The 25,502-nt window shown below is 56.1% G+C and overlaps 1 protein-coding gene across 3 annotated transcripts in view; it reads right to left on the bottom strand.

Moving 5' to 3' along the window:
* Nucleotides 1-25,502, bottom strand: part of ZCCHC24 (zinc finger CCHC-type containing 24) — a 70,185-nt gene that overhangs the window by 1,697 nt on the left and 42,986 nt on the right. Inside the window, exons 3-5 of one of the 3 annotated variants that reach the window (XM_059662224.1) lie at nt 18,791-18,955; nt 16,083-16,123; nt 8,423-12,304 (exon numbers count right to left, since the gene is read on the bottom strand). In XM_059662224.1, the coding sequence (XP_059518207.1) occupies nt 12,037-12,304; nt 16,083-16,123; nt 18,791-18,955 (474 nt within the window). In that variant the 3' untranslated portion in view covers nt 8,423-12,036. Of the gene's footprint in view, nt 1-8,422; nt 12,305-16,082; nt 16,124-18,790; nt 18,956-25,502 lie in introns of those variants that run through there. The other 2 variants (XM_059662225.1, XM_059662226.1) reach the window with 2 other exon arrangements.

The raw sequence follows: 25,502 nt of genomic DNA, 5'->3' as shown, positions 1-25,502 counted from the left end.
ATACTTAACTTGATTGTCAATATAGTTAGATTTAAATTGGCCACCTAGCCATTATTTTCTCTTTGCCCCATCTGCTTTTTGTTCCATTTTTTTTTACTTCCTTTTGGAATGTGCTTTTCCCCCTAAATGATTCTATTTTATCTTTATTATTGACTTAATAGATTTAACTCTTCATTTTATATTACTAGTGGTTTCTCTGGGGTTTACGATATGTAGTTTAACTTATTACAGATTACCTGCAAATGATACTATACCACTTTACATCTAGTATAAGAATTGGTGGGTCAAGTGGCAATTCAATATATAATGTTCTGAGGAAACTTCAAACTGTTTTCCAAAGTAGCTACAAATATCTACATTCCCACCAGCAATGCTTGAGGGTTTCAGTTTCTCCACAACTTCACTAACACTTGTCATCATCTGTCTTTTTCATCCTAGTCACTCTAGCAGATACGAATGGTGTCCTGTTGCAGTTTTGATTTGCATCCCCCAGTGACTAACGCTCTTGCGCACATTCTCCCGTGCTTATGAGCCATTTGTATATCTTCTTAGAAGAAAAGTCTATTCAGATCCTTTGCCTCTTTTAAATTGGGTTGTCTTTATTGTTGAGTTGTAAGAGCTCTTTCTATGTTCTAGATACAATGCCTTATCAAAGATGATTTGCAAGTATTTTTTCCATTGTGTGAGTTAACTTTTTACTTTCTTAATGGCGTCCTTGAAGCATAAAACTTGTACATATGAATGAAGTCCAATTTATGTATTGCTTTCAAAATGACCATAGGCTTGAATATTCCTCCTCTCTGTTTCAAAAAATAAAATAGAACCAGTTGCTCTGTGGAGAGCTTTGGAGCTCTTGTTTTATGGATTGCTCCCCTTCCTGGGCAAAATCTCTGAGCTGCTCCTCTGGAAGCCGGGCAGGTGGCAGCCCCTGACGCTCGGGGCTCGCTTCTCCTGGTGTGGACCCTGTGCCCCGGAGTGAGCTGGACAGGGAAGATTAGGGCCCCCATATTCTTGATGCTCTCCCTGGGGTACAGCCTCCATCGTACGGGTGAGGGCTGGGTGAGGAAGGAGCCCTCGTCCTCTCAGCCACACTCCTGCAGAATGTAGCTTCTTCGACGTGAAGGTGGAGGAGACTGGACATTCTTCTGGCCTACCACTCCTCCTCAGACAGAGCGGAGGTGAGGGAAAGCCTCATCTTCTTGGCAGCCCCATCCGCTAAGAAGCGTCCACCAGGCTGAGCTGGAAGTGGGGGAGAGGGAGTCGCTATGTGCCAAGGCCACAGGCTCTTGTTGCTCTTAAGTTTAGTGAATTTTCCTGAATAACTGTTTTTTCATTTGTTCTACACTCTTATGAAAATTTCCAGAGACTTTAAACAGTTTGGCTTTTTAAAATAGTTTTTACCAACTCTGCTTACTTCACAGGGGAGTAGATACATGGAGCTCTTCACACTGCCTCCCACAGGGGGAACTTCACCTTTTATTTGCATCTCTGTATTTAAAGTTGGTGTCTTGTAGACAGTATATGATTGGATCTTGTTTTTTTGTTTTTTTTATTCCAGTAGTCTTTGCCTTTTAATTGGTATGTTTAGACCACTTATACTTAATGTAATTATTGATATGGTTGTGTTTGTATTTACCATCTTGATATTTCTTTTCTATTCATCCCATAGTTATTTATTTCCTTTTTCCTCTTCTTTTGGCTCCTTTTGGATTGAGATTTTAATCATTCCATTTACCTTCTCTGTTGGATTATTAGCTATCATTCTTTTTGTTGCTTTAGGTTTATAGTTTACATCTTAAACTTAACACAGACTACCTTTAAGTGACACGGTACCACTTTACATATAGTGTAAGGACTTCACCACAATAGACTTTCATTTCTCCCTTACATGGCCTTTGCTCTGCTGTTGTCATACTATTGACATGCTATAAACATATATTGTGATTTTAAACAGTCACTTATATTTTGAATACATTTAAATAATAATTTTTAAAAGTCTCTTGTTTTTACCCACATTGTAACCATTTTCTAATGTCTTCATTCGTTTGTGAAGATGCAGATATCTATCTGGTATAATTTTTTTTTCTGGCCAAAAGACTTCCTTTATATTTCTCATAATACATGTCTTCTGATGATGAATTATCTTGTATTTGAATATCTGAAAAGTCTTTACTTTGCCTTCATATTTGAAAAATATTTTTGCTGAGTTAGAATTCTAGACTGACAGTTCCTCCTTCCAGTAATGTTGCTCCACTGTCTTCTGGCTTGGATTTCTTTGTTTCCTGGTGAGCAATGTGCTACCATTTTAATATTTATTCTCTTTATGTAATGTCTCCTTTTCCCCAATCTTCTTATCACTGATTTTAAGCAACTTGATTATGATGTGATATGAAGTGGTTTTCTTTCTTTACTTCTTGTATTTGGGTTGATTGAATTTACAGGTTTATCGTTTTCAGGAACTTTTATCAATTATTTCTTTGAATATCTTCCTCTTGTATTTTACTCTTCCCTGCCCTTTGGAGGCTCCTCTTACTGGTATTTATACTAATCAGACGAGTTGTCTCACAGCTCACTGATGCCCTGTTCTTTTGGGGGGTTCTTTTCAGTTTTTTTGTATTTGCATGTTTCATTTTGAATCGTTTCTAAAATGATGTTCAATTTCATTAATCTTTTCTTCTTTTCATTTGCTGTTAATGCCACCCAGTGTATGTTTTATATCAGAATTTTTTTTTACCACTAAAGGTCTAATATCGGTCTTTTTTTAAAAATATATTTTATTGATTTTTTACAGAGAGAAAGGGAGAGAGATAGAGAGTTTAGAAACATCAATGAGAGAGAAACATCGATCAGCTGCCACCTGCACATCTCCCACTGGAGAGATGCCCGCAACCCAGGTACATGCCCCTGACCGGAATCGAACCTGGGACCCTTCAGTCCGCAGGCCGACACTCTATCCACTGAGCCAAACCGGTTTCGGCTGATATCGGTCTTTAAAAGGATAATTTCCATGTTTCTTTTTGACCTACTCACGCTTCCCTCATTCTCTTGAACATATGGAATTCAGTTATAATAACTGGTTTTATATCCTTGTCTACCTGTCATCTGTGTCGTGTCTGTTTTAAATAATTTTTCCTCCTCGTTATGGGTTATACATTTCTGCTTCTCTAGATACCTAGCTTATTGGATGTCAGACATTTCAACTTAAGTACTGAATATGTTTGTATTCCTCTAAATACTCATAAGCTTTATCTGGAATGCAATAAGTTCTTTGGAAACAGTTCAGTTCTTTTGAGTCTGGTTAGAAGAGATCGGAACTCGTTAGTCAAGGACTGAGTTTGCCGACCACCAAGGTCAGACCCTTCTAAGTATTCTCCCTGTTTATTATTGGGTTTTGCAGTCTGGCTGATGGGAACTCAAACTATTTCTGGCCCCTGTGAGCTCTGGGGACTTAGTTCTGCTTGTTCCTTTTTGAGGTCTTTCAGCAGCTGAAGGTAATTTCCTCACACACGCGCTCATCAGTCTCCAGCTGGAGTTGAGGGAGTCACGCGCACGAGCCTGGAGTCCTCTCTCTGCAGCTTCCTCCTCTCCAGGGCATTCTCTATTCTTGCTTCAGCTCTCTTCTTCCCAGTACTCTGGTCTGAAAGTTCTACCCATCCCTTGCCATCCCAAATTCCCAACCCCGTCTCGGCAATGCCTGGCTCCGGCTCCCCTTCCCTGCACGGCGACCTGGAAACTTGGGCCAGGCAGTGCGCTCGGCACCTGTAGGGCTCACCTCATTTGCTTTCCTTTCTCAAGAACTCCTGCTCTGCACTGTCTGGCCCACTGTCTGAAAAACATTTCTTCATATATTTTGTCTTTTTATTTAGTTGTTTAGAGCAGCAGGGTAAATCCTGCTTTTACCCTATCTTGGCCAGAAGAAGTCATCTGCTGTATTGTCTGGAGTGCTTACAAGGAGAATACATCCTCTATTGCTTGAGTAACATACAATGTCAGCACAGAGCTGGGGGAGCCAGATATGGGCGCCCACATTCCCCTCCTGGAGAAAGCAGCCAGCCAGCGGCCCCGGGTGCACCAGAAGAGGACTGTGGGTCAGACCTCAGTCTTCCTCTCCGAGTCAGCCTCACTCTTGAGGGGCAGCAGGCCTCAGGTCTGAGCAGGCAGCATCCTAGACTGTTTCTCTGTCAAAGTGCTCAGTGGCCTTAGGCCTCAAATAGGTTTTGGGCTCACAGGACCCCTCACTGCACCAGCCCCCAAAACTGTATGGGTGACCGCAGAGCAGCCTGTAGGCTCTGCCAACCCAATGGGAACCAGCTCAGAGGGATTGCCAGGGTGAAGGTTCTACGTGGAGCCCAATGCCCTAGTGTGCGGATGGAGAAACTGAGGCCTAGGGGTGAGGGATCAGGATGTGATCAAAGACAGTGGTCTGAGACCTATCAAGTCAGACCTTAGCTTTCCTGACTCCAGATCCTCCTACTGCACCAAACAAAAAGGTAATTAAAAAGAGGACTGACTTTCGAAAACAACATGCCTCCACAGGGGATTGATAAGTATGTCACTCAACAGAGGCACGCAATCAGTTGTGAGACACAGAGGCAGACCTCTGTGCTAACAGGCAAAGGTGGTGAAGAGAGCAGGCTACAGAGCAGCAGGTCCAGTGTGATCCTGCTAACATATGTGTGCGTGTACATCACACACACACACTTATACAAACAAAAGATTATGGGAGGGTCTTGCCAGACGCTGGACATAGAGATCCCCGGGGGAAGTTGGGCTACTAGGAGTTTTCAAATCCTGCTTCCTGTTTTCCTGTGCTGTTGCCACTTCACATTGTGCGTGCATTTTTTTACAATTGAGTAGAAGATCCAGATATTACAACATGACACTCTTACCCAAGATAGGTATATGAGGCCTGGGTAGCCCTGCGCTGGAAGATCGGGACTCACCTGGGATTTGGGAGAGAAAAATAATTCTCTTTTGTCCACCTTACAGGCTTGCAGCCTACAGGAAAGTTGCAGTTCTCAGCTTCAGCCACCAGGGGGAAGCAGGGGATCAGGCGATCCCGCAGGAGGAAAGCCGGGAATTTCTGAGCTGGCCAGGATGTGGGGGGAGCGGGGCCACTGTGGGGCAGGGCTGGGGGCAGGTTCCGGGAGAGGAGGCCCAGTTACATGCCAGGGCAGGGCCCTTTGCCTCAGCACAGAGGGAAACGGAGACAGAAGCCAGAAATGAACTAACAGAGTGTGGGTGCCTGAGGAAGGAAGGGGAATGGCCCACAGGCCAGGGGCTGTCAGAGAAGGACACAGGCTCCTGGGGGAGCAGGGAGCCCTCGCTCCTGCCACCTGGTTCCTGGGGGTGACAGGTAGGAGGCAGAGCAGAGGGGAAATGGAGGGCCATTTCAGGGCAGCTCTGGCCAGAGCCCTGGGGAACAGCCAGAGAGAGGCCTGACTCCAGAGGCGGCGAGCCTCCCCCAGCTGGTGGCCCCTTGGTCTCAGCTCCTCCAGTCCCTTCTCCCCCTCTCCGGCCGGGGAGCTGGGTCAGGGCATCTAGGCGGAGGGGCTAATGCCACGCGCTGGGCTGGCCCCAGAAGCGCCATAATGTTTGCCCAAGGCCTGCACAGGCTCCTGGGAACCACTGGGCGTCTCGTCAGGATCAGGAACAGCTCCAAGCTGGGAGCTGGGGCGCAACAGGGGACCCCAGCTGTCAGTCTTCCGTATCAGGCCTCTCCCGGGCCTCAGTTTCTCCACCTGTCACGTTGGCATATTGTTCCCTGCCCTGGCTCCTGCCAGGACTGTTAGGAGGGCACAGGAGAGACTTGGGCCTGGGATGGGACTAAGCACAGAGCCGGAGGGCCACCCGGGCCCAGCCTGGGGCGTGAGGAACTGCAGGGTGTGTGGGAAGGGACGCAGCCACACGGAACATCTGGGTGCAGGCGCTGCCTGTGGTCACTGTAGCCGCAGGTGCGTCCCGATGGCCCGATGTCAGAGAAGGACACAGGCTCATCACACGTCAGGAAGGGGTGGTGGTGGTGGGAGCCTGGCCTGGGGCACGGGAGGGGCCCTGCTCCTGCTGCTCTGGTGCTGAGGAGCGGGGGTGGGTGAGCGCTGCGCCCTCTCCCGCAGGCCTGGGCCTGGCATGGTCGCCCTTCTCTGTGTCGGGAGCAGGCGCCAGGGGCTCCTTATACCAAGGCCCTTGTGGGTTGGAGCGGCCTGTCCCTCCAGAGCACCTCAGCCCCGGGCTTCATTCCTCCCCTCCCCTCAGCACCCCTGGGAGCAGGAGCTGCCTGGGCCCCCCCAGGTCCGCCTCAGACTGCACTGAGTGGGAACTGGGGTTCAGATCCGGGCTCGGTCCCTGCCTGCAGGGTGCCCTCCTCGCCCTTACTCACTGGGGCCTCGACTTCATTCCGACAGAAATATGGGGTGGGTGTCAGTTTCGAAGGAAGGCGGGTGTGGGCCCATCGCTGGGCCGTCCTCCCTGGGTCCCCTGACACCCCTTTCGGTGGCGGACTCTGCTCTCTCCCAGCCCTCAGCGCTGGCAGCCTCTGGACATGGACATTAAGTCCGACCGGAAACCCTTCCTGTCCAGGGGAATGACTGGTTTCCACGGCTCTGGGAGATGTCGAAATGCAGGCTGTGTTTGCCTTGGGTTTGGTTTTTTTTTCCACGGAAAACAAAACAAGCACAGGAGCCCCTGTACACTGACACGCAAGGGCAGATGAGCGAGTGTGAACCTGGGGCCTCAGCACACAGTGGGCACTCGGCAAACCTGGCACACAGTGGGTGCTCAGTGAGCCCGGGGGTCCCGGGTGGGAGGCCCACTCCCCCTCTGACTTCCTGTGTGATCTCTGGCAAGGCTTCTTCTGCCTGAGCCACAAGCGGTGAGAGCAGGAGATCCACTGCCCCTGGCTCCCGGGTGCCAAGCGTGCACCGCGCCTCGTGCTCCCTGAGCCATCTTGTCTGCACCCTCACCCCGCGGAAGCTGGGGCTCGGAGGCGAGGATCTGCCACCTGACACAGCCGGGGCAGGTCTTGGGGACAGGGTCCACTGAGACAGACCCTGCTCTGTCCTCAGCCTGTCCCTGGAGGGCAGCCCCTTCCTGGCCCCTGGCAGTGTCTGCGGAGCAGCAGGGCAGGTGATTATTCTCTCCGCCTCCCACTCGGTGTGGGCTGAGTCCCCTCACCGCTCACGGCCTGGCCAGCTGACGCCACCTGCCTTCAGACCTGGCCCAGCGCCTTGCACACGCCTGAGGGGAGGCCGCAGAGGCGTGTCCTCCCTTTGTGCCAATAAGCAGGAAAGGGCTGGTGGCTTCCAGACTCGCTGTGCACCCCAAGGGAGACAAGGGGTCCTGCTCCGGAGTGTGTGTGTGGGGGGGTCTCTGTTCCTGCCCCTGCCGCCTCCTCCATCCCAAGGCCTCCCATCTTGTTTCTCTGCGCCATCTCAGAGGCTGAACTCAGGAGCTGGCCCGCAGACATGGTGTGATCTGTACACTACGTAAATATTTAGCAAACTAGTTGCCAAAATTAAAACAGACAATTTCACACAAGAACCTGCATTTCCAGCCTCCCTCCCCCCACCACACACTCTGGGCAGTACACTTGCGGCACCACTGGCTGGAGCCCAGGGTGCGATGCCCCCCAGTGAGGCTGCCCGCCCACCTGCCTCCACACGATGTCGATGTCACCGTCACCCCCACGGGACCACGAGGAACCACGGCAAAGCCCGGTGCTCCTCAGCCGCGCCCGTCGGACTGGCCGGGGCTTTAAGAACCCGAGGACATGTCCAGGCCGGTATCGCAGGGTCTCCGGTGAGAACAAGGCCCCGTAGGTGCTTCTGTGAGCAGCAAGGCTGGGGATGCGCAGTGTCTGATCCTGGGCCGGAGACTCCGGGTGCAGGTCGCTTTGCGTGGCTCCCGAGCCGCTGAGCGTGGCTTCCTGTCTGTGGCCCCAGCAAAGCCCACCACGTGACAGCCCAGCCCCTCCGGGACTTGCTCAAAAGGACCCTCGTTCCTTTGCCTGACTCCCCAGGAGGCCGGGACACGGCGCTTTGCGGACTGGGATGCCCAGCGTCAGAGGCCCCAACCCCAGCCTTGGCACGAGGGCCAGTGTGAGCAGGGGCGCAGGGCCCAGGGCTCCCGCCAGCTCTGCTCCGGGAAGATTCGCTCCTATATATGGTCACCGGGAGTCCCATCGCCCAGCTAACGTGTGACCTAATGTGCCGACAATCTCGCCCGACTTGGGGAGGGCTCTCGCCCGGAGAGAGTGTCCCCATGGGGCAGAGGGGCTGGGAGGAGGCACATCAGTGGGTGGAGGCAGGGCACGGAGGGTGGACCCAGGCCCGCAAGTCCCTCCCTCCCCCTCGGCCCAGAATCTGCGAAAGCGCCCAGCTCCCCACTGACGTCTGTGTAAACAAGGAAAGCCAGGAGCCGCTCCGGCCTTTAAAGTCCTTTAATGCCGCAGGAAAAGACTATTTTCTATGGGCGAGCCGCATACAGAGTCTCCAGGAATAAGGCACACCGGAACGCCATCCTGAGGGCGACCCTCGGAGAGTCAGGAGCCTGGCCGAGCTCTCCGAGCCGGGCCCACGGGCCGTTTGTCTCTTTAGCTGGACACACGCGCATTAATGGATACGGACACGGACAGGTCACCCCGCGGGAGTGAGGAGGTGAGCGGTGAGGCCGGCCGCGGAGAGCCACCGGCCCCGGGACACCTCCCGCACGTCAGGGTTAGTTGTTGCGCTGGGCTACAATGTAGTGATGTTGGTTAAATACTCACGTAGAATAGGTTCAAGTCTATTAGACGTTGGAGGGCAAGTGAGGGCTCTGGTTGACAAATCCAAGTTCTAAGAGCCTGGGGCTCCGAGGCATGGCTCAGACGGCCACCCAGAGGGGTGTGAAGACTGCCTCCCTTCCTCTCGCCCGCCCTCCGGGCCCTGCTGGCCGGGCCTTCCCCAGGCCAAGGCCACAGGGGGCTTGTTAGTCACATGCCCCTTCCTCCCCTAGCCCACCTCCTTGCCCCCTACTAAACTAGTAACCATAATAACGAGAGAATAATAAGAAGGTGCAAGGGAACGGATTACAATGCTGTTTGTTATCCTCAGCCGAGGAGGCTCAAAGGGGTCACCATCCCCCTTTCACTACATACCTAAGAACAGCTTCCCTTAAAAAGGCAATACTTTCCAGATACACATATGTATAAATACAGGACAGACACATATCACTGAGTCCAAGCACTGGGGTAATATGCTGGCTACTTAATACTGATATTTTCATCCAAGGAAAACAACACAGATAGCAACAATATGGCTTAAAGAATTGCAAAGGTGTTTTTTTTCCTCGTCAGAATTATGTACCAACTTCATAAAATATTCTATGGAAACAATATTTCCTTCTTAATGTAGTTCAGCTGCATACTTTTTACAGACCAAAGTATAGTAAAAAAAAAAAAAAAAAAAAAAAAATCAAACTGAAAAAAACCCCAGGAGAGAAAAGTTCTCACCATAAATATTTTCTCGCACCTCAACAAGAAGGTTTGCAAAATACTTCCAGACATTTTGTTTTATTCTATTGCCCTCCCGAAAGCTCTGAAGTTTTGAAAATGCCTCTTTTTGTTTGTTTTTATGTCAAAAATCAAACAATTATTTTTTTCTTTTCTTTTCTTTTTTTTTAAAAAGGCCTTCAAATATATACAGACAAAAATCACTGTGAGGATTTTTCAGGAGAAGGTAACAAATTCAGTGTTGTGAGGATAATTGGTAACTCTGCAGAAATTTTAACATCTATGATTTTTTTTTCAAAATACACAAATAGTATTTTTTCTTTTAAAAAAGGAATTCTGTGTCAAGTATAACTCAAAATAAATACAAATTCACAAGTAGAACTACTGAATACTTCAAATGGGGTAAACACTGTTCTCTCCCAGCTACGTCACTAGACCTACTAACTGCAAGCGATTGTCCCTTTTGAACGTACTAAACCACACACTTGCTCGTCCCCTGGGCTCCCAGGCCTCTGAGCACTTCATTCCCACAGCAGCCAGCCTGGGATCAGGGGCTTTTGCTGACCAAGTTCTGCCAGAACCCTACAGGAGGGGGGCGGTGCAGAGGGCCCAGCCCCCCGTGGCCAGCTGGGCACAGATGGCAGAGGCAATGGCTGCCAGCTGGACAAGCCCAGGGGGAAGGTCACTTTGGGGTGATAGCCCATCTCCTGTGGCCCGTGGAAGGCCCTGGCCTCCGGCAGCCTGGAGTCCCGGCTCTTTTAGGGTACGGGCTCCCCCACTTCTGCAGCAGACTTGGCGGGTCCCACTGTGGGGCCAGGTCCCTGGGAGAGTTGGGGCCGGGTGCTGGCAGCGGACAAGCACACTGCCCACCGCTGGGAGCATTACCTGTGGCTGCGCACTAGGATGACTGGCAGTGACAGCGTCTCCTCGGGCACAGTGCCTCCTGCCAGGGCGACTCCGCTCACCTGGGCCGGGTGGGGACAGCCGGAAACAGCTGGGCAGGGACCCCACCGTGGCATTCCCAGTGGGTGGGAGGGTGGCCACAGCCAGCAGCCAGGCATGGCTGCTGTGGGTAGGAGGCAGGCAGCTTTGGGGCTCAGGTTGGAGCAAATACCCCCCTTTCAAGTGCTCAGAGGCCACGACCCCCTGGAATCTATTCTGCAGCCCCCCTGGCTTCAAACACACTCACTCCATCTTCTCCACTTGCTCCCTGGACTCCTGGTTCACTTGACTGTAACTCCTCAGCTGTACAAACATCTTCATTTGAAAACAAAGGCACTGGACCCCGGCTGGGTGTCCCTGAGCCGCGGTAAACACTGGATTTCAGGCCCATTTCGTGGTCTGACTTTTTCCCACAGAGGCATCATGTTGGGGCAAAATCAAGTGAGTCGGTCCTGCCAACCAGCTTTCTCCCTGTCCCTGGGAGAAAGGACGGACGCAGGACAATAGAAACAGGCTCCTCCCTGAAGAGGGTGGTCCTCCCGCTGCCCTGCCGGACAGTGTCTCCCTGCTCCCCCGGGGGGCGGGGTTCTGCAGCGTGGCTTGGGGCTGCCCCGTGCGAGGTGGAGGGGGGCCCTTCTCCTTCACTTTTGCAGGGGTGGGGACCACAGACAGGGGTGGGGACCACAGGCAGGGATGGGGCTGGCACCCTTGGCTTGACTGCAGTGATGGACTGATGGGGGGTGTGAGTGCGGGACCTGGTGACACTCTCCGAATTCAGTCCTGTGCCCAGAAGGCGCCCCCCCCCCTACCCCCCCGCTTACTAGTGTCACTCACTGATCTCATGGGGAAACTGAGGCCCAGAGACTCGAAGTCCTCCCCAGGTGCCATACTTTGTCAGCGGCAGGGCCAGCACTTGAACAGAGGTCTCCAGCCTGCCAGGCCCGTGCCCTTCCGGCCACAGTGGCTGCCGCATGGCCCTACCACCTCCATCGCGGATGGGCCGGGGGTGGGAGGTGAAGAAGGAAGGGAATGGGCTGGCCAATCCAAGCACATGGGGAAAGTGTGTGGTGGGGGAGGTGATGCCTGGTGTGCCCCAGGCCACACCTGGGGACTCTGTCCGACATTCACTGCCGCCCCGTCCCTGACCTCTGGGTCTTTGGGGAGGGGGGTGCAGAACCCGGGTGTAATACCAGTGACGTCAGAGGCAGTCAGGTTTGGGGCTCAAAGTGGGCAAGGGGCAGAGAGGCTCACTCCCAGCAGCCGCTAGACCAGGCCTCAGCTGGCCATGACTGCTGACCTGAACGGGACACAGAAACGGGGCTCTGTGAGGGTGCTGTGCGCACGGGGCAGCCTGGAAGCCCTGGGGAGGAGAAGGCGCGGCTGGTCTTGGGGAGACAACCCCCACAGGCTTTGGGATTCACAGTAAATTTAGTGCACTTGTGGCCAATGCAAGGCTGCTCACCAAAGAGGACAGAGGAGGAGAGCCTGCAGGGGACCCCGAGGGCTTTGTGGGTCCTGTGCATCCACCCCTGCTCGCCCCCAGTCCCCCCACAGACTCAGCCCACCTGGAGAGTCCCAGAGACTCCGGCTTCTGCGGGGCAGCTATGTCAGTAACACTGTTTGTCAACACACATGAGACAAGAACCTAAGACCCCCTGCCCAGACCCGCATGCCTGCGAGGACACCCCCACACACACGGGGACACGCAGCAACACGGACGAACACGGGCGGTCTTCTCTGGCTGGCGGAGGCGGCGGGCGGTCATTGCACTCGGCGGCAGTAGTAGCCCAGCACCTTGCACTTCTCGCACAGGTGCTGGGGGTGCTCCTTGCTCTGGTCGGACACGTCCAGGCCATCCGGCTTCTCCAGGGGCCTCTGCGGAGAGGAAGTGAGAAGAGGGCTCAAGGCGGGGAGACCCAGGGGCAGCAAGAGACAGAGAGTGAAGCCAGAGAGAGAGAGGGCGAGAGAGGGCGAGACAGGAGGAGCGAGACATACACAGAGCGAGCCCAGAGGGAGTGTGCTGTGGCCACAGAGGTTGCTTCCCGAGGCACCAGGGCCCTTCCTGCCTCTTGCTGTCCCCAGAGGCACAAGCTGGGGCCTTGGGCTGGGCCGGGGCTGGGGGAGAGGGTCCTATACCCAGAGCCCGGGTCTGGACACCCTTTGCCATTCCCCAGTACCCTCTGAGCAGCCACCGCCAGAAGCTCACAAAAACCTGGGATAGAGGCAAGACAGGTGCACAGACATTATGCAGATCAGGGAACCGAGGCCCCGAGCCAGGGAGACCCCAGCCCACACCTCCGGCCTCCCTGCACCCAGCGCTTCTGCCCCGGATGCTGTCATTCCCGTGCCTCCATGTGTGGCCTCGGGACTCCAGCAGAGTTTAACCTGGACACGGTCGCAACTCTTCAGGTCTGAGGGAATGAGCCCTCAGCTCTGTGAGGGGTCGGCAGCCGGTGCTCTGGATCCCCCACTTCCCAGGGCCAGGCACGCCATCTGCCATGTCTGTTGAGGGTCTACATGAGCGGAATCTCCTGGTTTCCTAACAGGGAAACTGAGGCCCAGAGCAGGGAGCTGACCTGTCGGGCATATAATGCTGCTCACTCACTGTGCGACCTCAAGGGGCCTCAGTTTCCATGTCTGTAAAGTGGGCCATCGTCACACCTCATTTGCAAGGCACCGGGAGGATTCGGAGGTCTTGGTGTTTGTAACTGAGCAGCGTAGGCACCTTTCTGTTACCAGGGGCACGTCCCTGCTCCCTCTCCCCGCCCTCCTCCCTGGCCTCACAGCCAGACAAGCCTGGTCTCCTTGGAAGGTTTATGGATGCTACTAGGCGCGTTCCGGAGCAGTTCCTTGGCACAGTCCTGACCCAGAGCCCTGCCTGCAGAAGGGTCCCCTGCAGGGACCTGGGGGGAAGCTGGCCAGGGCGGGGAGTCTTAGGGCCATTGACCATGACCCAGGATGATCCTGGGAGGACAGTGAAGGTGAGCGCTGCCCCTGGCTAGACCGCAAGCCACTCAAAGGTAAAATATTGCCTTTTCTGCCCAATGATGCAGCGCCTGGCCCCGAGGTGGCACTCGGAGCGAGCAGTCGGGGATGGAGAGGCAGAGGGCTCTGGGAGGTGCGCGTAGGGACCGTGGGTGGGCAGGGTTAGGATCCAGGGGCAGGAAGCCCATATCCCTGTGCTTCCAGGCCTGAAGCCACACAGGACGGACTGGAAAAAGGACGGGAGCATTGACCTCACCGCCAGGGGCTTACAGACGACGGGCTTTCCTGGCCAGAGAAGAGTTTGTCCCCAGGGCACCTGGGCTGGAGCACAAGCTCTGCTGCCTGGGAGCCGAGCGACCTTGAGCAGGCCACCCGACCTCCCTCCGACCCTCCATTTCCCATCTGTAAAAGGGGATGTTACAACAGGTTTCTCATGAGATGCTGCTCCAACTCAGTGAAGACCAGGAATAGAAAGAGACGGCGCAGAGACGCTATTCATGCCGCCGCCGCCGCCGATGATGGTGGTGATTAACGGAAGGGGGACAGCTGGTAGAGTCAATACAAGTTGAAGCCAGGATTCCAAGCTGAAGGCCCAGGCAGGTCACATCCGCCCCCCCCCCCCCCCCCCGACATCTCCACAAACACCTACTCCATCTCCATGGCCTACAAGCCCCGAGGGCTGGGAGTTCCCTGCTGGCCCGCTGAGCTCACTGCCTGAGCTGTAAGAAGGGCTTCCCCATCTTGCACTGGCACCCGGGTCCCTGTACCCCCATCCTGGTGATCCCGGCCACACAGGGGTCACACAGAAGTCTCCCATCCCCTGACCAAACTCAGCCTGGTTCCGCTCCCTGCCCCCTCTTCATGCTGGCCAGGGCCCCTTCCCTGAATGGGTCTTCCAGGTGGGCCAGAGAGGCAGAGGAGGCAGGCAGACACCCCCTTGCTCCCATGGTCTACACTTTGCAAAGTGCTGCCACATAAATCATGGCACCTGACCTCAGCCCTCCTGTGAGGGGCAGATCACCACCCGCCTCACAGATGAGGAAGCTGAGGACCAGGACATCACGGGTCTCATCCAGGGGCCCGCAGCTTCACCTATTCACCAAGGGCTGGTGGCCAAGATCTTTCTCCTCTAGAACCTCAACTTGCCCTTCTGTAACCGGGGGTGGGGAGGGGTGGGGGGGGCGGGGAGGTTAGTAACATCGGCTGTATGTGTGATGGAGACAGCACTAAATGAGATCACTTTATAACCATCAAGAGCTCTGCAAGACTTGTTGCTGTGTGACCTTTAGCAAGTCACTTAACCTCTCTGTGCCTCAATTTTCTCTTCTGTAAAACTGGGCTAATAAGAGGGCCCACTTGATAGGGTTGTTGGGAAGAATAAAAAGCTAATATATGCAAAATTGTTAAGACAGTGCCTGGTACATGAAAAGCAAAGTGCTGGCCAGTATTAATACCATATATTATTACCATTAGTGCTATATAGGGCTGGGGGCAGGCTGGGAGCAGGGGAGCCAGCTGAGTCCCGAACCACCCCTGCAACACCCTCTCGGTCCCCCTCCCATGGGTCCTGGCTCAGCCCCGTGTGGGTGAAGGAGCAGGGAAGCTGTCAAGACGACTCCCCTCCACCCTCCACCCTCCTCAGAGGGAAATAAGCAGCAGCTGGGACTAATCGCTCAGGGCCAACCCCACCCCTGCAGTGAGGCAAAGCCCCAAGTGTTTTCCTCTGTGGGGGGCAGGGCGGGAAGGGGGCTCAGCTGGAGCCTGACAGAAAGCAGATGTGGCAGGGGAGGGAGGAGCGGGGAGGAGGAGGGTTCTCAGGAGATGGCTGCCCCAGAGGTCAGAGCTCAGGGGGCAGGAGGAATAAAACAGCCCCTCTCCAACCACCCTCCACTGGGACCAGGGGCGGGATGCCAAACCCTCCTCTCAGCTCTTCAAAAGCTCCTGACACCACCCCTCACCCTCGGCCGGGTCTGCAGCCTCCCTGAGGGAGGAGACCCCTGTGGCAGGAGACGGGGGCTGGGTGGTGACTGACGGGAGCCCGGTCCTGGGCCCCTTGGTGCTCCGGTTCCGGTCCTGCCTGGGCCTCAGTCTCCCTGCGGCACACAGGGAGAGCTCCACAGACAAGGCTGATGACTGGGGAGGGCCTGGGGACGGGAAGCAGGCCACATGCTCTTGGAAGAGCCTTGCAGGTGGGGCCAGGACTCTGATCCTGGGCACGGAGAGGGGGAAGGGGTCAGAGAGGCCGTGCTCACTGAGCTTGGCAGGAGAGAAACGAGGAAGCGGATGAGGCACTGCCGGCCTGAGGAAGGTGGTGCCAGCCAGGATGGGCCTGGCATGGAGGGAGGGCTGCTGGGCAATGGAGGGGCAGGGCCTAGGAGGCTGGAGCCACTGCAGGAAGTGAGTCCCACCTGCCTGGGGGCATTGGTCATGCCTCTGCTTAGGTCACAGAGGGTGTGAAAGTCACAAAAACGAGCCTCCCAGACCCCCAGCACAGACCCCGGCCCCTGCCCACCTGCGCCCCTGTGCCCCTGCGCCCCTGCAGGAATGGGCGCATTCTGGCTCCCTGGCCTGCCGGCCACGTGACCTGTCCTCCCGGGTCCCCTCATCCCCACCCAGGCTACTCATCTGCCCCCTGCAGCCCCGAACTTTCTCCCTGTTTTCTACTAACCTTGGGTGAGTCACGTGCACCCCTTGCCTCATGTTGCTCCTCTGTAGTTTGGGGAAATAAGAGAGCTGACCTCAGGGGGTGGCTGAGGACGAACGTATAAAGTGCTCGGAGGAGTGCCCGCCACCGCTCGCTGCGGTCACACTCTTCCCAGTGCTGCCTCTCCCGTCACTGAAACCCACCTCCTCCCTCCTGACCGGGACCATGGCACTTTGGTCCAGCACGTGGGCCCAGCTCACGGGAGGCCGAGCTGGGGCACAAACTGGGCCTGTGTGCTTCAGGGCAGGGCTCCCGACAGCTCAACAGACAAGGGCAAGTTCAGCTCTGGGCCCCACTTCCACCTGGGGACCCCATGCGGCTTCTCGTGACCGTGCCTTCCCTGCCTGTGAAATCGGGATGAACAGAACCTGGGTGGAGGGCAGAGCACAGATCGAGGGCATGCGGGGGCTTGGCACACGGTACCAGGGTGACCACGCCCGCGATTCTGATGCCAGTGGCTAACCCTGTCCGACCTGTTCGCTTGGAGAGGAAGCTCCTGAGATGCCTAGCACCCCCGACCTTCAGCTTCTTTCAGCGCCTGCACAGGCCTGGCGAGAGCCCACGAGTCTGCCCCCCCGCCGCCCCCCCCACCCCGCCCCGAACAGCACGGCCATACCCAGGGCTGGGAGCGCGGAGCCCAGCCAGGCGAGCCTCTGACCATCAGAACGGTGCGTGTGTTTGTGGCCTGGGCCCAGGCCTTGTCAGGACTCACCAGGACAGCTCAGGACCGGACGGTCTCCTCCAGACTGCCCACCCCACCCCAGCCCCTGACATGCTCCCAAACACTGTGTGCCCTGTGCCCTGTGCCCGCCCTCCCCCTCGGTCACCGGGGCCTCTCCCGCAGCGCCCTTAGGATGTGGGCCTGCCCCTCGGCCACGGCCAGTGTCCAGTCTGTCCGCCTGCGTGTGACTGTGGGTGATGGGACCATGAAAACCTTTGGGGGTGGGGGATGGTGAGCCTGCAAACAGGAAATGGAGGCCAGCACGAGGGTCAGACAATCACAGAGCATTTGGACCACGAGCACCCTCTCTTCCTTCTAGTAGGACAGGGGCCAAGTTCTCTGCCTGGCCTCCAATGGCCCAGCAGCCCCCCCTCCTCCAGACTCTGCTCCTCCCAGCTCCTCCCACGCTCCGTGCCAGCCCTGCCCCCTACTTGCACATGCTGTCCCCTCACCAGCAGTGCCTGTCCCCTCCGCCACCCCCACCCAGCCCCCTGAGTCCATGACCCTCCACTCCCCATCCCAGCTCATCACCGCCTCAGGGGGCCTCCCCAAGTGCCCCCAATGCCCGCCTCCGCACCCCTCTGCCTCCCTTCCCCTCAGGCTTCTCCTCCTCCGGCTGCCGCCACTTCCCTTGGTGACGCAGCTGACACAGGCACAACTCACCAGCCCGGCTCCTCAGTGCCCCACTGCCTCAACAGTGACCTCTCTCCTACCACCCCCTGGGCGGTCCCCCGCAGCAACTCCTCTCTGTCCAGCTCCCTGGCTCCCTGGCCTCCCCCAGTCCTGGCCCCTCCTCTCCATCAGGGCCCCTGTGGCTTCCCTTCCTGCCTCCTAGTCTGACACCCAGGATCATGCATTCCCCCATTTGTCTAAATATGCCCAACTCATCAACCTTCTCCCCCCCGACACACTCTCTCCCCCTCCACCCCTGCAAACCCCTCGTTCACCCGCCCCCCAGCCAGGCTGCTCACCTGGCTGACAACCACTCACCCACTCAGGTGCCCAAACCCGAAGTGCGATTGTTCTGGGTCCCCGCGCCGCCCACGCCTTCCATATCCAACCCGGTGACACTTGTGTAGAGTCCAGATGGAACCACCCCCTCACCCAGACCTCGGCCAGCTCATGCGGGACTTCCCAACGGTTTCCCATGTTCAATCTCTCAGCGCCCTCCCCACCCCGAAACTAACCCTACACAACCAGAGTAACCGTCTCAAAGGGGAGCAGAGCCTTGCTGCTCAGGAGTCCCCTCTCGTGACCCCCAAGGTTCTGGTGGCCGCCATTCGGTGCCCCAGCCCTTCCTCTCACTCCGCTCTCCTGCTCCCCCACTGAGCTCTGGGCCTGGAGCACCCCAAGTCCTGTGGCCTCAGGGCATTTGCGCCTGCTACACCCCCTTTCTAGGATGGCTGCTCCCTGCTTGCGAAAGCTCTGGCTTCCTTTGCTCCCTCAGGCCCCGGAGTAAACGGCCCCTCCTCCTAGCAGCTGCACTGAGTGGGTCCTCCCTGGATCAGCTGCCCTTCCCCCCAGGGCAGGCCTCTGGGTGCCTTGGCCACTAGCCCTGAGCACAGCGCCTGGCGCCCTGCAGCTGCCCCGCATACGTGACTGGGCTGGAGGAATAAACGTACAACGCGCATGTTTCCTGTGCATCCTGCTGCCCTCCCGCCCCTGTCTCACAGCAGCATCCAGGTTCCTAACGTCCCAAATGCACCTGGGCTGCTGTCTCAGGGCCTCGCGCATTGCCCCTTATCCTCCTCCCCTCCCCCCTTCCCCGGGCAGCGGCGCTCTCTCACCCCATCTCAGATGAGACAGGAAAGAAAGCCAACTTGGAGAGATCTGGTCTCATCCTTGCCCTAAGAAGGCCTAATGAGAGACAAAGTCACCCTCCCTCAGCCCTTCAGAGCCCCCAGCCCCCTGCTTCCCGCCCCCACCCCCTCCGCCCGCCCCGCCCGCTCACCTGCTTGTGCGGGTACACGTTGATGTGGCACTTGATGCACTCCTGCCCCATGTTGGCCCAGGAGTTCCCGCTCATCCACTTTCTCTTGCACTTGGGACACTTGTACTCGCCGAAGCAGCGCTTCTTGCCCTGGTATGGGGTCAGACCCTCGCCTTTGGGGCGTGCCTGGAGGACAGGAAGCAAACACAGGGGGTTGGGGTCCACCAGGCCAAAATGCTGCCCCCTGGGGTCCCCCTCTTCAGCTCTTATACCCTGGGTCCCCATGTGCAAGCACTCTGTCCCCCGTCCAGAGAACACCAGGGTCACCCCAGAGCACACACGGGAATCCAAGGCGGGGGGCAGAGGACAGAGGAGGTGGGGGGGGCACATCTTTTTCAGTTAAGGGAGCGAAGCCCTCGGTGGTGCTAGGAGTCACTTCTTTAGCTCAGCTGTCACAGACAGGCGCGTGAACCCGCACACAGGTGCTCGTTGGCCCACAGTGTGTGGTTTAATGGTTACTGACGAGGCAACACGGGCACCGCAGCTTCGTACACATGCAGTGCCTCACCCCTGCTCCCCGACACCCTCTCCCCGACCTGGAGGCACACCACCCCGAAGACACAGTCCGCGTTTACAAACATCTGCAACATATGTGCACACACGCTTTCTTCCCCTCGCTCGCTTAGAGACGTTATACTGGCTCTGCCTCTTTCTTTTTTTTACTTAATAATGTATCTTGGACATATGATTGTGAGATATGCACAGGATGTCCCCAAAAAGGTATGGCACATTTAACAGCTGATAGCTCAATTGATTTTTCTTTCTTTTCATATTTAACCCATTGGAACTATTAATTGTTCAAAGTGTGTATACCTTTTTGGGGACACCCTATATCTAATCAAGTACCCTTTCCCCACAGGAGGACAAACAGAGCTACTGTTTTCTAACGGTTGCCCAGTATTCGCACACTTGCAGTTCCAGTACAGTCACAGAACATCTGGGCGGTTTCCACTCTTCCGCTGTGACAAACAACGCTCCAGTGAATAATGTGCATGCGTGTGCGTGTGCGTGTGCGCGTGCGTGTGCGTGTGTACAAAGAGAGAGAACATTTGCGGAATAAATTCCTAGAAATAGAAGTGGACGTGCACTTTTAAGTTTTAAAGGTAACGACAAATTGCCACTGCCTTCCCTGCGTGTCCCGACTTCACCTCCTCGCCAACAGTCTTCATCGTTGCTGACATGAGAGGCAACCTTCTCAGAGCAGCTTTGACTCGTATGTCTCCTATGAGGAGCAAGAGAGACGTTCCCCATGCATTTAAGAACCATCTGCACACTTTTAGTGCGAATCCTCTGTAAATCTTTTTCCCTGCTGGGGTTTGGTATTTTCCTTGGTGATCTGTAACTGCACTTTATATATTAAGGAAACTAGCTTTTTCCTACATGGCATTTTTAAAAATAGCTTTATTGAGACATGATTCTACATTTTACCTATTTATGGTGTCCAAGTCAATGTTTTGTGGTATAGTCACAGTTATACAACCATCACTACAATCTAATTTTAGAACATTTTTTCACCCCCAAAGGAAACCCTGTACCCATTAACAGTCACTCCCCATCCTACCCCCACCTCCTCACCACTCAGGCCTAGGCAACCCCTCATCTACTCTCTGACTCTAAAGAGTTCCCTATTCTAAATATTTCATGTAAGTGGGGTCATGCAATAATGGTTCTTTTGGGGCTGACTTCTTTTACTTAGTGTAATGATCTTAAGGCCCATCCATATTGTGGCATGTGTTAGTACGTCATTCATTTTGTTACTGAAAAATAGTCCATTGTATGGGCATGCCATGTTTTATGTGCACTCACTCATCAGATGATAGACACTGAGTTGCTTCCTGTCCTCGGCTGTTGTGAGCAATGTTGCTGTGAACACTCGTGTACAAGCTGCTTAGTGCTTTATAAAGTTGAATCCGTTGCCCCAATATTTAAAAATGAGAGACTGCACACAGAAATATGACCACACTGGTCCAGAATGCTTACGGCGTCTATCAGCTGAAGTTGCGAAGGGGCCACCCCATCAGACCGACGCCACCTGCACTGTGTCACCGTGGCACGTGCCGGCTCGGAGTCTGAGGCAGGCTTTCACACAGGCCCTGCACTGTGACCACACACCTGTCCCCGGTCCCTCCTGGAGCGGCCTGAGCAGCACCCCTAGGAGCGCCTTAGAAATGCAAAACCGCAGGCCCCACCTCAGGCCTACTGACTCAGAATCTGCATTTCAACACAAGGCCCAGGGGTTCCCATGCCATAGCGTCTAAGAAGCACTGAGCTACGAGATGATCTGCTTCCACGGTAACGTTTGCCTGGGTAACTGCCTGTTTATGAGGTGTGCACCAGGTTAAGAGCACAGACTCCGGATCCAGATCCAGCTCCGTGCTCCTGAGCAGGTTACTTCACAAGGACAAGGACAGGAGCTACCACCGAAGTGCGCTCTCAGGACTACGTGAGCTAATACACGTAAAACACTTAGAACTGCAGACCACTCGACCTCTGTGCGCCTCGGCGTCTTCATGTGGGAAGCCAGGTGATGACGGGCCTGCCCGGGGCTGTTGGAAGAATGGCTGCTTTCGTGCACATGAACGTCTTAGCTCGGTGGCTGTGCACTCCAAGTCCCTTCGGCGATTTAGTGTGATTCTCTCCTGGGCCTACCCAGGGAGAGGGGGCAGGCTCCGTCCAGGAGAAGGGAGGCTAGGGCTGAGACCAACGGGTGCGAAACGTAAGAGGAAAGTTCCCAGGGTGGGGGGAGGCCCGGGTAGAGGTGGGCTTGCTACCCCTGGGCTGTGGGGAAGCGAAAAAGGAGTAGCATTCGGTGCCTTCCCCTCTGGAATTCTCAGACTGGGACCCAGAGTGAGGAGGCTGCGGAGGGGAAGGCGAAGAGAACAGACATTTACGAAGCACTGTGTGTGCTGGCTTTGCGCTCGGGGCTCTGTATCCTGCAGGCTCCCATTCACCTCTCCTCATAACCCTGTGGGGCAGGGATATCACCAACCCATTTACCAGATGGCAAAACTGAGGCCGGGGGAAGGAACAGGACTTGCCAAAGAGTTTCCAGTGTGAGAAGCAGGAGGTGAGGCCCAGTCTTGGCTCACCTTTCCCAAGCGTGTCCCCATTATAAAGCTGGGGCCTGTGCTCAGGAGGAGAAAGCCGCCAGGCCCCGGGGCCCCCAGCTCAGCCGGCCAGCGGCTCTGCCCTCCTGCAGGTCAGAGGAGAGACACGGCCTGGCGAGCAGGGGTGATGCCTCCTGGAAGGGCTCAGTCCCAATGTGGTTTATGCCTACAGATGAGGGTAGGGCCAAAGGGAGCAGGACTTTTTGACAGAACAAAGGCTTCTCTACCCCCCACACGGTCCCTCGGCCTCTTCTCATGAACTTCGCATGAAACAGCCGGTTATGCAGACGGCTCTGCAGGGGCCGCCACCGCCTGAGCCGGGAAGGGTGCCAGGTCCAACCAGGCTCTCCTGACCCGGGCCCCTGCCACGTCCCCTCCGGGGAATCAGATCTGCCAGGAGCCTGGGCAAAGCTCTCTGGGGCTCAGAAACCACCGCGTCAGGCACAGACAGGCCCTCTGGAGACCAGAGAATCAAGGGTCTTGCTCAAGGACACACAGAAGACCGGGGACTGAGCTGGGACGAGGGACTGGGTCCCCCTGACCTCCGAAGCTGGGGTGGAATTGCCGTGGGGGGCAGCCTGGGAAGTGGGTGGCGGCGGCCGGCGTGGGAGGAGGAGGAGGCCCTGTGCCAGGAGCAGTGAAAGCGCGGCTGGGTGGGGGTGGGAGAGCCGTCCCGGCGGCCAGCGTCGTGGGAAGAGACGCAGATGATGCTGACACTATTTGGACGCTTCTTCGGTTTTCTTCCCACCAACTCATGAGATTTCTGGCCGCCGGCCATAAGATGGTGCACTCCCTGTCCCTGGGGATAGGTAAGCAGAAGCTGGGTGAACAGCTAGCTACCAGGAAAGTTGCCAAGGGGACTGAGGACCTGGTCAGGCAGTTGGGCCGAGTAACTCTGAGGGCATCTCCAGCTCTGCAGTCCTTCCGCCTCTTGTGAAGGTCCCCCGGGCAGGTGTGAGAGGGGCACGCGCAGACGCTGCTGGGCTGAGGGCTGAACAGGTATGTTTCCTACTGTATTTCCATCGTGCAAATTGGCAGTAAGCCTTCAAACGTGGGGAAAAAAAAAAAAAAAAGTCCATTCCTTCTCCTCAGCAAATCCAGGCCTGAGCGACCATCCTAACCGTGACCAGAGCCCTGTCCTGGGATGTTCATCATTGTTTATGACAGTGAACAACTGGAACAAGCTAAGCATCCAACACGATGTCACACCCATTGGATGAGTGACAACAGAGCCACTAAAATATTTATGAGGATTTTTTAAGGGTTTGGGAAAATGCTTATAAAGAAAGCAGGATAAATGATCACATATCGACTGCTTTCAGGGTGAAACTGTAAAAAGGAAAACAAGAGAAGAGCTGGCGGGAAATTAGCCTCCAGGAGTCAGCGTGCTCTACTCTGTCTTCAACGCGTAGGTATACCTTCGTAGGTATACCTTTGACAAAGATATTTCATCAGCGGACTCCCTGGCCTGCAGGCTCTGCCTGCCCACAAGGGGGCGTCCTGCACTTTCCCAACAGAGATGGTGGCTCTTTCCTGCTTTGCCCCTGCAGGTGTGGACACTGGGGCCTGGGTTCAGGGCACTGGTGACCTCTGGCTGCTGGTTCTGTTGGACTCTGCTCAGGTCCAAAGAGCTGCCCTCCTGCCATTCATGGAGTGGACTTCCTATTCCTGGATCCCATCTGCTCCCTGGATTTGAGGACAGCCAGAGAAGCATCCACACCTGTCACAGGACACAAGAGCCCAGCTGGTCACTCTGCCCATTAGCGTCCCTGCCCTGCTTCCCAAAGTCCCACCAGGAGTGAGGCAGCCTTTAGGGCGAAGCAAATTAGAGGGAGTCCCTTTTGCGGGGCGGTGACTCAGCTGTGGCAGTGTGAGGCCGAGCATCCCAGGGACCCTGGGCTCAGGAGGTGGCCGCACCGCGGGGTTGCTGAAGACTTGCGGCTACGCCCTGCACAGCACGACCCCAGGCTGGTTCCACCCCAGGACGCACAGGGTCTGCTCTCAGGGTACCGTCCCGGCTGTGGGCCCAGCGCAGGGCCCGTCCCAGCCCTGCCGCACCCCCTCCACCTGCTCAGGAGAGCAGGCTGTGCCTGGCCAAGCTCTGGGACAGACGAATAGCCACACAAGTTAGGTGTCTAGTCAGGGCCAGACCCTCTTTGAGTCACTTTATGAGCCCAGTAGGATTAGTCCCAGGTTTGGGATGAGAACCCCAAGGCGTGAAGAGCTTAAGGAACTTGCCCAAGGCTACACCATCAGCAAGTGGCAGAGTCTGGATCTGAACCCTGGCCGTCTGGCTCAAGCCCACTCTCTCAAGTGCCCTGCAACATGCCAGGAGGGACCCGCCCAGCCAGGATGGTGAGAAACAGGGAAGGGCTGACACTGTAGCAGATACTGGCACACTGGGTGGCCTGAGAGGCAGCCTTCCCCTCTCTGGGCCTCAGTTTCCCCATCTCCAGCATGAAGGTGGCCCTGACCGCTGGTCAAGGTCACTTTCCTCCTGAGGTCCAGGGGTCAAATGGTGCTCAGCAGCCCCCCGGCCGCTCCCGCTCAGCCATGGGGCTCCAGGCCGGCCCCACAGTGCGTCCAGCTGAGAGGCACTGGCTGGAGCCAGAGGAGCAGGGAGGAAATCAGGAACAGATGGGCTCCCGCTGGCTCGCTGTCCGCCCGTCTGCCGGCTCTCCTGCAGCTGGGCCACTGAGGTGGTCCTGGCCGAGAGGAGAGGCAGGAAGAGCCGGGTCTCAGGACTGCGCGACGCCCTTCCCGCAGCTGAGGACACCAGGCTGAGAGGCAGGGGGTCTGGCCCACAGGCCCAGGACTCTGCGCATCCTGTTGGCCCTTCCTGGACAGGCCCAAGGGTTCTGGGGACCCTTTCTGGAGGCTAGGGCGCCGCCATGGGGAACACTGTGCTCTTTTCTCTTTTGAGGGGTAATCGGGCCTTTTAAGCCCCGCCTCTCGGCCCACAGGCGCCCCTCTGCCCTCCGGTGTGAATCCTGGAGCCTGGGCCAGTGGGGAGGAAGCGGGCTGTGGCCAGAGGCCCCGACTTGGGCCGGGCTGCCTCAGACCGGGCTGAGAGCCTCCTTTCCTTCATTTGCCAAGTGAGGGGCTGCTCTGGAGGAGCTGGGACACTGACCTCTCGTGAGCAGTTACTCTGTGCCCTCCGCTTCCTGACCCCCTCCACCCGACGGGAGAATGCACTGAGGCCCGGGGAAGCCAAGCATCGCAGGCAGGGCCCCCAGCCCCGCAGCCAAGACCTGAGGCCTCGCCGCTGACTCCAAAGCGACACTTTGCACCGCACGCACGGCCTCTCACGAAAGGCTGTGAGAAAATTAGAGAGCAAGCCTGTTCCAGGAACACGACCCACCTCTGACCTCCGGCCCCGGGCCACCACCTCCATCAGTTCTTCCTTCAGCTAACGTTCAGTGAGCACCCGCTCTGCACAAGGCTTGTGGACCCTTCCAGGAACATGGACGTAAGCCAGACAGATGAGGAATCCTCTCAGACTCCGGCCCTTCCAAAGGGGCCGGCCCGCTGACCAACGGTGGCCCTGCCAGGTGCCAACACCACCC

The sequence above is a fragment of the Myotis daubentonii genome, chromosome 13 (genome assembly GCF_963259705.1).
Source record: "Myotis daubentonii chromosome 13, mMyoDau2.1, whole genome shotgun sequence".
NCBI lineage: Eukaryota > Metazoa > Chordata > Mammalia > Chiroptera > Vespertilionidae > Myotis > Myotis daubentonii.
The sequence above is the reverse complement of the archived record's forward strand: the minus strand, read 5'-3'. Positions and strand labels throughout refer to the sequence as shown.